The sequence below is a fragment of the Falco punctatus genome (assembly GCF_963210335.1).
Source record: "Falco punctatus genome assembly, chromosome: 6".
In the NCBI taxonomy this organism is placed as follows: domain Eukaryota; kingdom Metazoa; phylum Chordata; class Aves; order Falconiformes; family Falconidae; genus Falco; species Falco punctatus.
In genome coordinates, this window is record NC_137585.1 from 75,952,984 (window position 1) to 75,971,371 (window position 18,388).

The 18,388-nt window shown below is 40.6% G+C and overlaps 1 protein-coding gene across 2 annotated transcripts in view; it reads right to left on the reverse strand.

Moving 5' to 3' along the window:
- RELN (reelin) overlaps positions 1-18,388 on the reverse strand; it is a 321,986-nt gene that overhangs the window by 55,253 nt on the left and 248,345 nt on the right. For both annotated transcript variants that reach the window (XM_080391905.1, XM_080391904.1), the window contains 7 exons: positions 15,634-15,805; positions 15,054-15,254; positions 12,636-12,871; positions 10,182-10,339; positions 9,057-9,264; positions 3,398-3,474; positions 1,692-1,850 (listed from right to left, as the gene is read on the reverse strand). In XM_080391905.1, the coding sequence (XP_080248031.1) occupies positions 1,692-1,850; positions 3,398-3,474; positions 9,057-9,264; positions 10,182-10,339; positions 12,636-12,871; positions 15,054-15,254; positions 15,634-15,805 (1,211 nt within the window). The remainder of the gene's footprint in view (positions 1-1,691; positions 1,851-3,397; positions 3,475-9,056; positions 9,265-10,181; positions 10,340-12,635; positions 12,872-15,053; positions 15,255-15,633; positions 15,806-18,388) is intronic.

The following is an 18,388-nucleotide window of genomic DNA, read 5'->3' on the forward strand; positions in this document are numbered from 1 at the left end:
ATTTCATGGGTTACAACCTTCCTGCCATTTCCCATAGCTAAATCAGAAAAACATCTCTCTAGTTCCCAGAGTACCTTTTGTATGGAAGAGGATAGTAGACAAAGGGAAATGCTGAAGGCTGTTGATATAATGATAATCACAGAAGTGCTCTTCACCTTCTCCTTCCTGTAAAACTCTCTTGTATTGCTTTCCAGCCTACAGGCATCTCAGTTCAATATCATCTTCAGACATTTCTCCTTCATTTCAATTCAGCTTTCTACTGGCATGCTGAAAATGCCATCATACTGTAGTCACTGCCCTCACAGGAGAGGTAAAGTCTTGACAATAAATTGTGAGCTCATAGTGATGTCCCAGGGCTTTTGTCTTGCTACTATGAGGAATGTGGGTCATGGCTGATAGGGCCGCTCTGCACTGAGTTATGGTAGATGAAAACAATCTATGAAGGAGCTAATATCTGTAATGAGGAGTGGCTGTCACCTATGGGTGCTGGTATGGAAAGTGGTATTTCAACCTCCGGTTATAAACTCTCCCTCTTACCGGGAGCCACAGGACTGCCATTGGGTAGTCTTAGAGTGAACACTCTCAGCAGGGACAGAGGTCATCCAGGTGCCTCAAGAGCAAGCGGCCATGGGGCAGGACACAGGTAGGGAGCAACCAGTCTGGTATTGCACCACTCACCAGTGCAGATGATTGTGGCAGAACGATGGTCTGTAGTGCAGCAGCTGCTGCTCATCAGTTTTCCCAAATGAGCTGGCATCTTAGCTAAATCACATCCTTCTTGCTTTGTCTACTCTCTTGCTTAGTGAGGACAATTAACTCCAGCATATACATTGTAAGAAAGTGTACGAATAAGAAACAGCCATCAAAATGATAAATGGTATCAAAGATGCTGCATACCATAATTATCTGAATGTAAGCTGTGTGCTTTTCTACCCAGGGAATTGCTGTTAAAATGTACTTTGCTATATTTGCTATATTACCTTATATTTCATGCAGGAATCCAGGAGCTGCTGCCTTGCACAAAGGCAAGACACTTAATCAGGACATTTTTAATAGTGGTAACGTGCCCCCATGCAAGGTGGGAGCTCTCACAGCGGCTTTAGGTATCAGTCAGCGTCAGGGTTTTACTTTCAGCTGAGGAAGTGGGAAGTGGCTGAAGGGGCTTTGCAGGTGCAGCAGAAGGCAGGGGAGCAGGACACTGGGACATCAGAAAAGGCAGGGGATGGGGGTCCTGTTTTGGAGTGTGGAGCTATCAAAATAGTGAGATGGAAGCCACCAGGTAGGCAGATTCAAGGCCAAGTTATGCCTCCTCTTCCAAAACAGAGAAAAAATGAGATCGAATGTGTAAGCCATTTGACATCCCAGGTCACTCTATACTCAGGTAAATCCTCTAATCTTGTTTAGGCTTTACTGTGTAATATTCTTTTCCCCTCCCCTCTCAGCATCTTTGGTTTAAACTTGGCTCTTAAACAATTCTACTCTTAAGCCCACTATTCCATTTGGTGCTATAAAAGCAAATCACATCTGCAGTGACTGAGGAGAGCCTAAATACGCTCTTACAGCACCCAGCTGTTCACCGTACTGTATTTTTGGTAAGCTGAGGTTTCTGCAGAACATGTCCATACTGAGAAGCATTGAAATGTGGGCTGTGTAAAGCTGCTTGGTGAATTTTTTAGGATGGAGTTGCTTACCGTGCTGTGGCTGCCACCAGCGGAAAGCGGTGGCGGGGGTTTTGGCCTCCCGAGGTAAGTCTATCGAAACAACCTGGGGTTCCAGGTACGACATGAAGTCCAGCTCTCGCAGCAAATGCCAGGTGATCCCGTTGTCATTTGTGTATTGAACAACAAGACCTACATTTAAAATTAAGAAAAACAGTTAGTCAGACTGTACAGAGCAAAAGGGGGCAACTCTTTAGCCTGTAGTCAGGAGCTGCCAGCCCCCATCCAGTGCACGTGGCACTTTTGGCATCTCCCCTGCCCATTTGTCATCTCATGGTATGGGAGCATTTTGTGGACAAAGTCCTACTGGAAAGGTGACGTGGGCTCACCAGCTGCCACATGTTATCTTGCCTGTCTTCAGCAAACTCAAAGGATCATATCTTTCACAACTTCTGTGAAACTAATGATTGTACCACAGAAACAACAGGAATAATGTGACTTTCTTCATGTAGTCAGTATTGTCGGGTATCCTTGCAGTTTGTGTGGGACACTAAGTTGTAATTCTGATAGTTGGGCTCACAGTATAGGTAGTTCACAATGCTCATGCTACCTATGCAAGCTCACAGCATCCTTAAAAATTAACTTTCATAATATTTAGATAACTTAAGATAGTCTTTGTATCTAACACACAGTATGGCAAATACTAGGACACAGCAGATTTGTGTAGTCTCTTATAAGCTCATCAAAGGGGATAATATAAGAAAGAATTACTTATAAATATTTCTTCTCTTAAAACTCATTTACACTGGACTATATTCAAAGATAATGGATTTTCTTGTATCTTTATACTAGTGCAAATGAAAGGAGAATCAAACCTTCAGTATAATCTGTGCTGAAAGATGACAGTTGTGAGTCAGTATCAATGTAAATGCTATACATCAGGAAACAGTCCAGTGATGTTAAATGATTCATAGTGAGAGGAAAACGTCATCTTCTCATCTACCAGATGCCAATGGTCTGTCTTCGTGCAACTAGATCACTTTACATGGGGAATCTGCTCCCAAAACTCTGCTGATCCTTCCCAAACACAAATACAAGCCCCCCCCCCCCCGCCTTGCCCCCCAATAACTCGAAGCATGTGTGTAAAATAAGAAAGGAGACAGCCAGGAGAGATTAATGTCTTTAGACTAAATACATTTGCAGCTGCAGCTTTATAATTTTGCATTTCAGGTAAACCATGCATGAACTTGGGTTGGAAGGCAATCTTTTATTAGACCCACTGGTGTAGTTGAGAAGCTGAACAAGTTTTCAGGCACAAACCCCTTCTTCAGGTCAGATACGGAGGTTGCCCAATTTATTCTGAACTTGAATTTTATTCCTCTTATTTCAAACCTGAAGAAAGTCCTGTGTACTTGTAAATTTAGCTGCTTTCCAATACTATCAAGTAGTATAATAAAAGCTACTACACCTCATCTTGTAAATGTTGTCTTTCTTAAACCCTCACATCTCCAGCAGTTACTCTTACTGATAGATCACCATTACATTTGGTGGAAATAAGTATAAATGAAAATGGGGAACAAAAGTAAATAGTTTCCTGCACCACTTGTGAAAAGTGAAGATGTAATTGATTTACATTAAAAATAGAAGATTTTTTTTGGATTTTGTAAAGGCAGTAAAAGTAAAAACACTGTAGAAGACCCAAAATACAAAAAGCTTATTATAAAGAAAAGGGGCTTTACCTTCATTCCTGGCTCTTGGTCTGTTGCAGGAATTACCAACAGCCTTGCTTCCAATTTGTACATAAAATTGAACTAGCCTGTTAAAAAAATCAGGACAGAAGAGAAGTGTAATTATCTTCTGATAGCACAAGATCAGTCAGGATAACTCTCCTCTCTTAACTAATATGGCATTTTCAGTTAGGTCATTATTCCAGGCTTATTGATCAGGTAATGTTCCCAGTGAAATCAAGCATGGCCATAGTAAACTGTGGAGGACCCAAGACAGAAGAAGATGATGTGGTTTATTGATCCTTTGCCTAATAAATGTATTGTTGGACCGAGCAGCAGAATTTCGCAGTTCCTTCTTTCACACAATGGTGCAAAATCTCCAAAGCAGGCAACTCTGTTCCTTACATCAGATCTTACCTTGACCTCTTGTAACTAGAAATTTGTTTAAGCTTTAAAATACTGTATTGGAGTTTTAACAAAATTATTATATCCTCAATAAACGACCAATCCCTTTTTGGTCCTTAAATTCTTGATGCAAACAATTTTCGGTGAAAAGCATTCATGGGACACTTTGTGAAGTAAAGCCTTTGATTTTTAACTTATATATTTTGATCTCTTTGAATATCCTCTTGTTCTTGTGTCACAAGACAGGGGAAAAAATATTCCTTATGTGCCTTTCTTGCAACATTCCCTGTAGCCAGCGCTTTTACCACTTTCCTACTTTCTCTTCTTTTCTACTGTACGCCATAGCAACATTTCCATCTGTCTCTCTGCATGAAAGTTTTCCCATGTCCTCAATTTTTCCCAAAACCATTTTTTGCAACCCTTCTAAAGCCACAACATCCCTTTGAGACAGTGTTGCTGATTTTATTGACAGAACTTTGGATTACCCTGGAAAATCCCTATTTAGCTATATTTGAATTAGTAATTAACTCATCCTTGTGCTCCAAAACATTTTTTCCCCCAATCTGCAGTGATGCCCTGGCATCCTTGCTGAACAGATATTTTTAATTGTGACTCTGTGTCTGCGGTGTCAAACTAAGAATAGCTTACACTTCGTCTTAGATGCGCACTACTGTGTTATATGAAACAGCAACTAATTTCAATTCATGTCCTGCTGCTCACTCACCAAATTTCATTGCACGTCTCCGACATTCATCTGAGTCTTATCAGGTCGTAACTAATGTAACAAGCATTGAGATGGTGGAGAATGCCATTGTGCCCTGATCTACGCCTTCTTCACAGGTTGTTGGCATTGCACACCAAAACCAGTGCCTGAACAGACAGGGAACCTGGACTCCTCCCCACGATGGGCTTTTACATGCTGGAAGCTGGTGAGGCCATTCTTGTTTCCTAGCCCGTTTTTGACTTAGGATGATGCCTGCCTGTTGTCTTACGACTGTTAGAGTACTTGCTGATGTGATGTTTTTGGGAAGCAACTTGCTTGTCCCTTGTGCTGGCAGTGTCCTCAGGGACCACATAGGGTTGAGGTGGGGTTATTGCCAAACAGGTGTTGTGGGCAAAAAAAAGAACACAAAACTACAGGAAACTAGGCTTCATTCATTCTATTTCTTGTAGATAACCTCTTTATTTTAAATACTGATTTTGAGGTGAATTTGTGTCTGTGTGAAGAATCAAAGCTTGATTTGTCACTCCAATAATTCCCCACAAGGATAACTCTTTTCCTTTTAAGGGATTTGGCCCTAATTTGTAGTGACAATAAAATCACAGACTAGCCACAGGACTACAGCCAGAGCCAGTATGATGCAGACAGGACTCCAGTTTCCTTCACCCACTGCTACATACATTATGTCATGATCCTCTTCGGATTCTAAATCCAGTCACACTTCAGTTCTGTTACCAAAATTGGTATCTCCTGTCTGAGATGTTTCGTATATCCGTAGGGATTAGGACAAGCCAGAATATACTCATGAGTCTCATTCATAATATAACCCCATGGATAGCTCAAGAGCAGACAGGCTCACAGTATCACACTATTTAGCCAGGTAGGTCCTATAACAATAGGACTGCTGCAGCTCTGTTGTCTGAGTTCAGGCAATAAACCACCAGACAGCAGTCTCAGAGGTGGAAAGATTTACAGTCCTACAATGAAATTCTGTTTTATGTTTGCCAAATGTAAAGACCAGTAAAAAACAAAACCAAAAGACAAAAATATCCCCTTTCTGCAGAAGGGTAAATCAGCCCATCTGATCTGTGTTTGACCCAGAACACCTCTCTGGGATGGTTGCACAGTCATTAGCAAGGGAGTCTGTAACACAGATGGGAGCCAAGTCAGCTAACAAGCCAGATGTCACTACTTGGAAAAAAATACATATATTCCCTGGTTTTTATCTAGCTGCCAGGTAGGCACTGTGTGCAAATGGTCTCACTGAACAGATAGTAAAGAGTGTCATAAGGGACAGGCCATCAAAACGGGAGGCAGTAGCTCATCAGTAAACAAAATGCATCCAGGTATCTTATTGTCAGTCAGAAGGATGGAAATACTGCTGGTGAAATGGTGCCTTTGGCACATCGGGCCATGCAAAAGGGAAGGGATAGAGAGACTCCAGGGGGGTTCTGAAGTGCAGGGCAAAAAATGTTCTGGGTGAAGTGAATTTTGACACTTACAGTTCTCTTAGTGCTATGGGACATGCTCCTAATGTCTGTGAAAAAAATGTAGTCAGCCATATAAATGAATAAGGACACCACAGGACAAACAAATCTAAGATTATTATTATATAATATAATTATTATATATTATACATTAGCACTTAATGTATACACTAATCATCAAGTCCTTGTTTACGAACATTGGCTTCAGATAGAAAGCTTTAGTCTTAAATGCTCTTGGCATGACACCCGAGTTTGCCGGTGCCCTGTTGTGCTGCTTCCCTGAGTGGCACCATGCACCTCAGGCTGGCAAATCTCAACCTCTTTGGAGCATAGTGAACTGGGAGCACCGAGCCCCCATGGACCCTGGGAAGAGATGGGTGAAGGGGAAAAGTGTCTTTGTACTTCTTACAAAAAAACCCAAAAATTCTTTATATTCCTCACATAAAATTTACACTTTATATTCAAAATCTGTAGCTGAAACAAGGTGATAGGGAATATGCATAGGTAGACCTGCAAGAATTCAGAATAAAAATAAAACTGTAATGTCTTGCAATATTTTTCAATTTTTTGCTCTTTCATGCCTGATTTAATGAAACAAGATCTAAAATGGTCTGGGAAAACATTATTAACCTGAAAAATAAGAAGCTTAAAAATCTACTGCAGGAGTTTCAGCCTCCCTATTCACAACCCTCAATCCACATATCTAATGGTATGTCTTTTAAGGCATATTTTCCTGCTGTTTACTCAGTCACCAAAATCCCCCACCCTTCCACCCCCCAAAATAAAAGATAACTCTGCAGGGGCTAAGATGACCCCTAATAAGATAACCAAATTCTATGCAAGGCATTAGTGAATGCAAAAAGTAATACCAAAATGGGAAAGTGCTTCTGTCTAATCTCCTCTTTCAAGTGACACCAATTTTAGCTCCAGTAACAAAAAAATATTTCTATGCTGAGGAATTATTTTCAATTTAGGGTATGGGTCTTTCAGTTAACCCCTTGCACTCTCATAAAATTAGTCTGCCTTTGCTTCTAGCAAAAAAAGACTCAGTTAATATTATAGATGGTCTCAAACACTGAAGTGGGGTGCACCTGTTCTAAGCAAGGTGGCCAAAGCTGAATATTTACGTTTTACATGGCCAACTCAGATTGTCTTATAATTAATGAAAAAAAATACATACTTCCAGAAGACAAAGCACTGGCCTTTGCTAGACCCTATTTTAGGATGAGTTAGTTGCATTGCCCTTTTGAAGCAGTTATTTTCTCTTTTGAACATAAAAACAGCCTGGGGTAATTGCTGTAGTCTAAGGTGTCCAGGTTCTGGTCAAGTGGCATGGGGTGGATACTACACCTTGAGTACACATGTGGCTCAAGAAACCAAAAAATCTATGTTAGTCCTATTTGTGAAGATGACCAGTGTGTTTGCTCTCTCTAGGAAACAGCCCAGGGATGTGGCTTCAAGCTTGAATTGTTCAAGGAAGTTAAACTGCTCACTGTGATGCTTATAAAAATATTTTAATGCTGAATTGTTTTGACAAAATGATCAGTCACAGCAGGAGAGCAGTTCGCACAGTGAGCACTTGCTTGCGAGAGGGGTCTTGGTTGCTCTTGCCAGGTGTCCCTTTGGCCATTTACATTCTTGGGGCAGTCATAAGACACCAGATGACCATGTTCTTGTGCAAAACAGCAGCAGTGATAGATTTAAAAAGTCAAGAAAGAGCATTGCTCAGTATTTTAAAACTTTTCCTGCCTTTTAGAATGGCTCAAACACTATAAAAATAGAAAGCTATAAATATGAATATCTGGCATTAGAAGTGGTTTCAAGGTAATCTTAAAGCTAAAGAAAATCCTTTTCTTTTATAAAAAGATTTCTCCAGGAAAGAAGGAATAGGTCAAAAATACTCTGAATATAGACTCCTAGATCATGTGGTTACTTCCCATATTATGCCTCACAGGATTAATAACACAAGATTTTAAAAGATGGTGGAACAGAAGTGCTCAGATCTTCCCAGAGTTCCAGTGCACACATGTACGTGTCCAAAATGTATTTGTCAAACAATGAATTTAATTATTAAGTAGTTTACATGACTATATAATTAATCAACATATTTATCAGAGATGCAGGGGGCAGAGGAAAGGCAGCTGGTGCTGTGCCGCTCAGTGATGGGGAGCAGCTGAGGATGTCCCCAAACCCACAGCACCCACACTGCCCTGAGGAGCACCACTTGCCAGAGCTGGAGAAGGGTAGCAGTAACTTCTGGCCAATCTTTGCTGAGTGATCCCACAAATTAAGTAATGCAGCAAATCATGGCATTACTCTTGGAGCAGCCTCTGTCAGGAGAAATATCTTTTATTAAGCTAACTGATATAATTGTAGGGTGGGCAAGGTTTCAGGTGCATGATCCCTCATGAGACTGGACAAAGCAGTAGCAAACTGCAGGCTAAATAATGGTTATAATTAACAACCCTTTGGTTATCTTGATTACATGAATCAATTAGACAATTTGAGAGAAAAAGGGTAATTGCTACCAGTGGAGCGGGATTCTGTGGTAGCAGGGAGAGAGGTGAAGGCTTGTTAACCTCCTGGCTACACAGAAACAATTCACATTCCTTTTTGTTACTTCTGATAATTGGACTAATTCACATCTGGCAAGTAAACAACAGCTCGCTGCTATGCCATTGCCATGCCTGCAATCCAACACAGTCAGGGAGTTTTTCTGTCCAGCTGTGGGCAGTCATAGGTCTTATGCAGTCTTAAGACTGCCTTCTGCCCATCCATCTAGAATACAATGTAAACCATCTTCTCAGATGATAAAGAGTTCATTTTTTTTTATGCCGCTATTCCAGCCTAAGCTGTTTCTAACCTAAGTATTCTCTCTCAAGAAAAGGTAATAGTACACCAGAATGAACAAAAAAGTAATTTCTCTGTCTTTAAGATTTCTTGTACAGGTTGCAAACCATAAAAACATTTCCCACCTTCTCACATCTACACTTGTAATAGTGAAGAGGAGACAACATGAATACACAGAGAATTGTTGGGAGCAGCACTGAGGATTCACCTGATATTTGTGGTGTCCAGTGGAACAGTTCTTGCCTCCCTTTTGCCAGGTCCATTGAAGTACAGAGCTCTTCCATCGCTGAGCACTCCACAGCCTGTCCCAACCTGACCTCCTGTTATCTTGTACCAGAGAGGGCTTAGCTTCCTCTCAAACCTGTCGAACATCTCACTGTGATTAGGCACGTTAGACACACAGGTTCCATGCGATGCTTCAAGAAAAAAAAAGAAAATACGGGAGACGCTTTGGTGAAACTGTGCTGAAGAGGGTAAAGGTCAGATGCAGTACGTTGGCAGATGGTTCTGTTGCATCCAGATATGAGAAAGTACCAGGATTTTCTAAGAAAATGCCCTGACAATAGGATTGTACCTTTTTAAACCCACTTCACAAATTTTTGTAAGCAGAATAAGCCCTCTTCCTCTAAACTCTAAGATCATTTACTTCACTAGGTGAAAAGCAGCCACACTTTATGTTGATAAGGCATTTTATATAAACAGAAAAATACCTTTTATTTCATTTTAAAACAAATTGAAGAAAAGATGTTAGTTTATTGCTTTGTTGGTATAGAGGGTTGAAAAGAGTACAGTGTGCAACTGGTTGCGTCAATCACTGGTTTTTTTAACTGTTTTTTGGGGGGTTTGTTGAGGGTTTTTTTTTTCTGTATTTCAGCATAAAAGCCCCTGAAACCACAAGTGAGCAGAATTTTCCGCAGAAGGGCCTGTCAGAACATATGTTCGCTCCTGGTCCCATGCCATCTGATGGCCAGGGGACTCAAAAACAGCAGCAATTCTTTTGAAGATGATCCAAAGGCTTTTAAGCAGACTTTTTAGTTTATAGCATTTTATTTTGTTTTCTCTTTTATTGCTAGTCCCTTCCCATTCATACAGATGGTGATGTTCAAAGATTGTGGTTGCCAGAAATATCACCAGTGTCCACTGCCTTCAGCTGCTCTGTTTTGCCTGTGCTGAATTTTATTAAACAAAATGAAAAGATTCTTGCTGGCAGCCCATGAAATTTATGTCATTGTATATTTTTATGGAATACTGGAGTGGAAAAACAAGATGCTAAATTTACAGCTTTAACTCAGCCAATGCTTACTGGAATCCCACCTGAAAAGGGCTGTCTTACCTGTGTAGCCCAGGTCACAGAAGCAGACCCCTGAGACACAGTCCCCGTGACCATTGCAGTAGTTGGGGCAAGGCTCAGAAATGTAAACGCCGTCTAAGCCAAAAGGAGGCACACTCTTGTGGGAGCTGCTCTCCTGGATCCAGCGGAATCGAGTCTTACTGCAGAGAAACAACAGCGAAGGACACAGTGTTACTATTGCCTGCTTCACTATCTACTGCTACATGGTTAAGATTAAAAGGACCTTTTCCTAAATTAACTATTTGCAAATAAGATGTGAATGGATGCCTGGAAAAGATTTCTGACATCCTACATTTTGTGCAGTTTTACTTAATGATCTTTTTTCCAGATTTTTTAAATGTATTTTAACTTCCTCTATTTCTCTGGCCCAATCCACCATTGTGATGCAAAGAATGGATACATGGTTTTATCAACAGCAGTGAAAGATTACATGTGAGTCCGAAGATGCCTTTCACTACTCAGTTCGACTTGAACTGCTAATTACATATTAAAATCTCAGAACTCCCTTTCTTACAGTACTTAGGAAAGGAACTCAGTAATGGCAGTGATGCAGAGTTTGTTATGGGACTGTGTAATTTTGAGTAAAAAACTTTCAAATAATTTGGATATGAGAAAAATAATCCTCTTTCTGAAAATAATGGCAAATATCATAGAATCATATCATCATTCAGGTTGGAAAAGACCTTTAAGATCACCAAGTCCAAGCGTTAACCCAGGATTGTCAAGTCCATCACTAAACCATGTCCCTAAGTACCGCATCTACGTGTTTTTTAAATACCTCCAGGGATGGTGATTCCACCACCTCCCTGGGCAGCCTGTTCCAATGCTTCACCACCCTTTCTGTGAAGAAATTTTTCCTAATATCCAATCTAAACTTCCCCGATGTCCTACATGTGGACAGAAATACTAAGTTTTTGTTCTTGGATGACAACATGAAATTCCCGGAAAAGAGTGATCTAATCCTTAACTTGTATAACTGAAACTGCTCCAGAGGTTTGGTGAGCCTACACTAAGTTACTCCAGGTGACCCGCTGCATAGGAAATTTGTTGAAAAAAAATTTTTTTTATTATTAATTGTCAGTCTTTAACTTTTAGCTGAATGATTCTATGGGAGCTCCAGAGAGGGGAACAGATTTAAAATCTCATAGCCAATCCAATGGATTAACTACGATCCTCCTTGCTACTCAGCCTAAAATATAATCAACCTTTTGCTTTTTTTCTGCTGTGCACTGGGTTTTGGTAGGTAGGTGGTCATTGTGCTAGTGCTCTGTACCAACTGACGAAATGGGATGCTCTCTGGATAACCCAGGAACCATGATTTCCAAAGTGACCCACAATGAATTTAGTTTCCAACATGCCGAGACCCTCATCGTACTTGCAATACTTACATTTTTAATGTATTAGCATAAGCCTCTTATTCCTGATCACATTACTGAACATAATGCCAAACAGATTGCTGCTATTGATTCTGCACTGCTTGTTTTGGGTAAATCAAATCAGCTGGTGTCAGATCTGTGCAATTTGGCACCTGCTTTTATTGGCTAATTACTGAAGAAAAGACAAACTTGTTATGGTACATGCTGCTATTTCAACTCCTTGCGGCAAAGGCACTGGCTCCCCTGCTACACAGTACGCCACACACTCTGTGCCGCATACTCAACATTTGTGCTTGAGGATGAGAAGCCTGCAGCAGGAGGATGGGGCTGAAGCCCAGGGGCAGCACTAGAGAAGCTGCCTGCGGGGAGAGAGGCAGGAGGCAACAGGGTGATGGCCAGGGGCTCAGGGACTGGCTGCCAGCTGCCCTGGCAGTGCTCTGTGCAGGCAGCAAATCAGACCAGGGTGGTTTACTGATGGCGTAAGACAGCAAACAAGGGGAGTGAGGAACTTCAGCCAAATCCAAATAAGATTGAGAAAAGTCTCCTGATTTCAAGGCTTATTTGCGTCTTCCACTGTCTGCTGTTTTCTCATCTGTATTAACCTGATGCTGACATGGTGCTCGCAGATGAGCGCACCTGTCATTCCTCCCTCCTTTGACTTTGGCTGTCATGGCCACCTTCAATGACACAGAACATTACACGGTAGCTCAAATACACTTCTAGGGTTTCTTTGCCCAGTGGTAACTGTAAAATTAATCCTGTTCAAATGGCTTATTTGTTTCAAACGACTTACCACTCTCTTGATGGTGCCTCTGACCTAACCGATACGTGTAAAGACAGACAGCACCACAATGAAGAGACTGATGTCAAATTAAAATGTTCTGCGTTCCTTGTTGCTTTGCAATTTAATTTTATAGACCATTCTGACACCTTTAAAATAGAAGGCTTCTCCCTGTTTTGGATTTTTAACACCACTTTTACTCACAGCTTGCAATTTTTTCCTAACGTAGCATCAAAAAAGAGGCAGGTAATTCACACTGGCATCACTGGTTTACAGTACCTGGCTGCAAGTGACCTGGGGATAACAATAGTAATTCTTGTCCAGTCCTCAAAGTCTCCTGTGTGATACACAGTTGGCTCGCTCAGCTCCCGGGAGCTTCCCTCGCATCCTTTTGTGCCTGGAGATGCAGGGTAGCAGCCCTCCTTCACCAGTGACCAGAATAGCCCAGCATCGTGTGAGTACTGAAGCAGAACAGGAGCAGAGCTGCTGTATTGGTTGGTGCACCCAATGTTCAGCTGCAAAAAAGCAGAACATGAGATACAAACTGAAGAAACCTGTGCTGTTATTGGTTTATTGGCTGCAAACCACCTTTGACTTTTCAGTTTGGGAGGCTTAGTGCTCTGAATACTTGCTTTGAACCCTGCTGGCAGTGATGCCTGGAGTCTGTTTCCTACACATATATGACATTTCTCAGTAAAAATTCCCATTATTCCCTTCATTAAAATTGCTGGGTTTAGCACACCAAAATGTGCAAAGAACTTTTCAAATGTCCTGGCGCATAGCAGGCCACAAACAGCAAACTCTGTGCAGGCACCTACATGCCCAGGAATGGGAAGAGCTGTATCCTTGGACACCCGTCCCATCTGCAGTCCACCCAATGTGCCCAGAGGATCAGCTTGACTCACAGGTCCCCCCTGCCTTGGGCTGCAAGCCCTGACCACAGCCTAGTCACTGGCCTCGCAGGAATGATGATGGGGAGTTGATGCTACAGTTTGGGTCCCCAGAATATGACAAAATTGCATGAAGTAGAAAAAAGCATACTAAAATGTGAAATGAGAATGTAACCAAGACAAAAATCAAATGCTGAAGTTTTCAGTTTCATTTTTCAAGCTATCAGAAAAATATTAGTTTTCATTATTTTATTGCAGAAATTCTACTGGAGCTGTAGAATGTAAAATGTAAACCAAAAATCATTCATGTAAAATGAAATAATTTTGACAATTACCGCCTTTGAGTTTATCAATGCAAAATGATTCCAGGCAGCTATTTAAAATGGAAATTTGACAAACTTAGGAAACCATTTAACCATATGTTTAAAATTAAAGCATGCAAATAGGACTGACACATTTATGTGCAGGCCAGTTTAAAAGCTTTCCAAAAAAGAGAGGAGTATAAATTCAGGCCTTCAATAATAGACTTTATAAAGAAGAACTCACTGTTCTCTGATACGTTGTTTATGTTTTGTATATTTATTTTATATATATTGTAAACATATATATAGTTACATAAATATAAATTAAAATATAATATATATTTTGTATATTTACATTGCCAAGTGTTTCAGTGATGAAAGGTGTATGAAATATTTTTAAGTATTGCTTTTTTAGATTAAACGATTTTTGAAATGCTGTTGATCATCAAACCTGCAAAATGGAGACTTAGTCACTGAAGTAGAGGCAAGTGGTAAAAAGGCAAATAGCATCTTTTCCAGGCTAAATGGTACTTATATATTGAAGTATTTTTGGATTTTAGACAGTTTAAACTACAAGCAATACTGACTCAGAAACTGTACTGCAATCCCTCAGTTTGTATAGCATTTCATTAGCATAACTTTCAGATGAAATGAGATTATTTTACAAATCCCATTATTTCTAACTAACTTTCCTATTTATAGAACTGTGGGAATTATATTTGAAAAGCTGCCTGTAAACATCTGATCTCTTTAATAATTCCACTTGTAAATTATTCAGTGTCTGTATCCACCAATTATGTAAGGACCATGTATTTGTGGTGAGCTCATTAAAATTGCATTGCAACCAACCTCCAGAATTCACCAATGGGATTTCATTATAAACTCAATAAAATTTTGATTAGGGTTCAGAAACAAGTGCTTGTCAAAGCAAATACACTCTCTTTGGAGCCCATATTCTGATGTACTGTCAGACCACCGAAATTTTTGTAAGCCGTTTAAAAAAGAAAATGATAATTGGAGCCCATATTTGTTGACACAATAAAAGTAAATGATATGAAAAATCGACACTGGAGCACAGAGCAGCTTGTAAGTCCTTAAATAGTTTTAAATAAAAAAAATATACACAAACTACATGGCAGCTTCTGTAGTCACAGAGCCCCAGATGGGATAAATCCTTTTTTCCCTTGACAGTGCAGTACCATTTCCTAGTACTGATACAAATATAGTGACAGTCACTTCAGCCCACTTCTGAAATGTGTTGAAGAACAAGCTTTAAAACTTCTCCAGAGGGGTAAAAGCTCTCCTGCACCAAGGTTTTGGCTGTCCTTCTAGAAAGCAGCATGATATTTTATGCTGTACGAATTCATACTTGTGCTCTTCACATCTTTTTACACAGTGGTATAATTTATCACCTTTTTTTGAACTGTGGCCCCACTGACATCTTGCAAGTATTGTCTAAAGGCAGTTTTACTGATATTCTGCAGGGATTTTTGTTTAAGGAATACCTTGAACTGCAGAACGTATCCAGGCTTCAGAGTTAAATCTCGAGTCACTGCAAACCGGTCTCCATCTGATTTACCAAAGAGCATGGCAGAGGGGGTGGCAGAGCAGAAACTTTCATTTTTGGTCATCCCTTCATTGGCCAACATTAACCATACGCTCAGCTGGTTCATAGGGTAATCAAATGCTGGCTTTTCATAAAAGTTCTGTTAGAAATGAAAAGGAAAGCAACAAATACTATCACCTTGAAGTGTGACTCCAGAATAATTCCCAAAATGATCAGCTTTCATATTTTGCAAGCTGTATTTTCTGTCATTTTCAAAAAATTGTGATTTCCAAAATGTCTTTCTTGACTTTTTGAGGAGGTACATGATTACATCCTCTGTCACAAAGATTAGGAGCCTGATGGTTCTGTGATAAGGCCCAGGTTATTCTCACACAGACAGACACAGCTGCGAACACTAGAGCTGTTTCTTTAAATACACTAAATGTTTTCAAAGACAGTTATATTCAAAGAAAAGTCTACTAACAGAGAGGATGGTTCCTGTTTCATGCGGATGCCCACAGCCTACTCTTGCTTATTACCTGGGGTAAAGTGGGATTAACAACGGGAATGATGTGCTTCTGCTTCTCTGACAAAATGATGATGTCATCGATGGCCCACTGATCATATCCTTCTCCTGAAAACACGGGCTGCCACCAGCGAAACCTGGTGCAAGGTGTCTTGGCTGCAGCTGGCAGCTCAAGATAGACAAACCTGAAAAACAGAAATTCAGCAGAACTTTAGTGAGCACAGTTTGTAGAGAAATGGGAGAAATACCACTGAACAGGGTAAAGAGGCTGGAAAGCCCATATCTATCTTACATGTAGAAGTCCTCAGAAATCTTCTATGTATCTGGATACCTATTTATAACACTGCATACCAAGAAGCTTTCTTTGTCCTTCTTGTCTGTCGAGAATATAAGCTCTTTAAGACAATGGCTATTTTTTACTCTTTATTACTATATTGACTACCACAATAAGGAACTGATTTGAACTCTTCAGCTTTCAATTAAACTGTTCAGCTGATTCATGTTCAGCAAGTCTTAACATTCTTCTGGTGCCAGCAAGTAACAGTGAAATATGCTGGCAAAAATAATTTCTCATTGTCTTCTGCTGGGTGGTCCTATTTGTAGACAAAAACATCCTTCTCTTACAGTGCAACAGATTATGTAGCAGAGTTTTCTGTTGTGGATAAAAATATTTCAGCCTTCCTATATGGATCTTCATAAAAGAACTTAAGGTCTTCTCAGTTTGCTTTATGCTCAGCTTAGGAAACACTTTACGAAAATGACATTAAGTAAAAGCTGAAGTTTCATACCTAAATCACACCTACATTAAAAAGTACAATAATCAGTTACTTGTTCAGTCCTATTTCAGACATCTCACATCTATGCATTTATACATCTATTCCTTCCAGCACTCTTTCTCTATATCACATGTTATTTTGTACCACGGACCCTGCTTCGCTTGCTGGTTAAGACAGAGAGATGTGAAGAAATTGTTTAGGGCTACAAGGAACCTTCTTTTCCAGAGGATTCCTAGATGCACATGTTGGAAAATAAGGATTTGGAAAGTAAGATCTGGACCACTTTTGAAGCACCAGAAAAATAACTATGCAAATCAATATTCAGTAAGGACCATCACTCTTGGTTACTCAGAAGGGCAAATGTTTTGTCTAAAAACAATGTATTGGATAGTCCAGTGATGAAGGTTTCAGTATGTAGCTTCTTCGTTCGATGTGTCCTGTAATTTTGACGAAGTAGAGGTTAGACCACCTGCCCTGTGGATGAAGGGAAGGTGTTTTTTTCTGGATTTTAACATCCTTATTGACAAATTGTCCAGCTGTGGGATGAGTGGGTTCATGGTGTGCTGGGTGAAGAACTGGCTGAAGGGCAAAGCTCAAAGTGTTGTGGTGAATGGGGCTACATCTGGCTGGTGACTGGTCACCAGTGATGTTCCTCAGGGTTCAATTCTAGGGGCAGTCCTGTTCAATATATTTATCAATGATCTGGATGCAGCAGTTGAATGCACCGTTAGCAAATTTGCTGACGATACCAAACTAGGAGGTGCTGTTGACTCTTTTGAGGGACAAGAGTCCTTACAGAGGGATCTAGACAGTTTGGAACATTGGCCTGCGATTGATGGGATGGAATTTAACAAGTCCAGATGTTGGATTCTGCACTTAGGATGGAGTAATGCCAGGTGCAAGAATAAATTGGGAGAGGAGCGGTTGGAAGAGCAGCTCTACAGAAAGGGATGTGGGGGTGCTGGTCAACAGCAGGCTCAGTACAATTCAGCAGTGCAGTGTGCCCTGGCAGCCAAGAGGACAAACCACATCCTGGGGTGCATCAAACACAGCATAACCAGCTGGTCAAAAGTGGTGATTATCCCACTGCATTCAGCATTGGTGCGGCCTCGCCTTGAGTACTGTGTGCATTTCTGGGCCCCACAATTTCAGAAGATCCTGGAATACATTAGAGGAGAGCAACAAACCTGGTGAAAGGGCTGGAAAGCATGTCCAGTGAGGAGCAGCTAAGGACTTTGGGCTTGTCTAGTTTGGAGAAAAGGAGGTTGAGAGGTGACCTCATTGCTCTCTACAGCTTCCTGAGGAGGGAAAGTGGAGTGGGAGGTGCTGAGTGCTTCTCCCTGGGATCCACGGGAATGGTTCAAAGCTGCATCAGGTGAAGTTTAGGCTGGACAATAGGAAGCATTTCTTTACTGAGAGGGTGGCCAAACCCTGGGACAGGGTTCCTGGGGAGGTGGTTGATGCCCCAAGCCTGTCAGTGTTGAAGAGGCATTTGGACAATGTCCATAGTAACATGATTTATCTTTTGGTCAGCCCTGAACTGGTCAGGCAGCTGGACTAGATGATTGCTGTAGGTCGCCTCCAACTGAAATATTCTATTCTATTCTGTTCTGTTCTACCCTATCCTAAACAAAGTGAAATGATTTTGTATTTCCAAGTGTCTACATCACCTTTAGAAAAGGACAGTTTGCTGAGTTACGGAAGTCCTTCTGAAAACTTTGTTCATTGCAATGCAAAATGACAAGATGGGAAGATAAAATCATTTACATCTAGAAAGATGTGAACTATAGATAATAGAAATCATATTAATACTTATGTGGACAAACTCAATTTAAATTTTCACTGACAGGCTCTCTTACAGCAAATTTGAAATGCTGAACATAATTTAGTCTCCTCCTTCAATACTTCTTTAAAAGAGTTTTTGTTGTATGTGACATTTATAGATGTTCATTAGATCTGAGACGAGAGACAGAGGAAATAGCAGATTTCTAT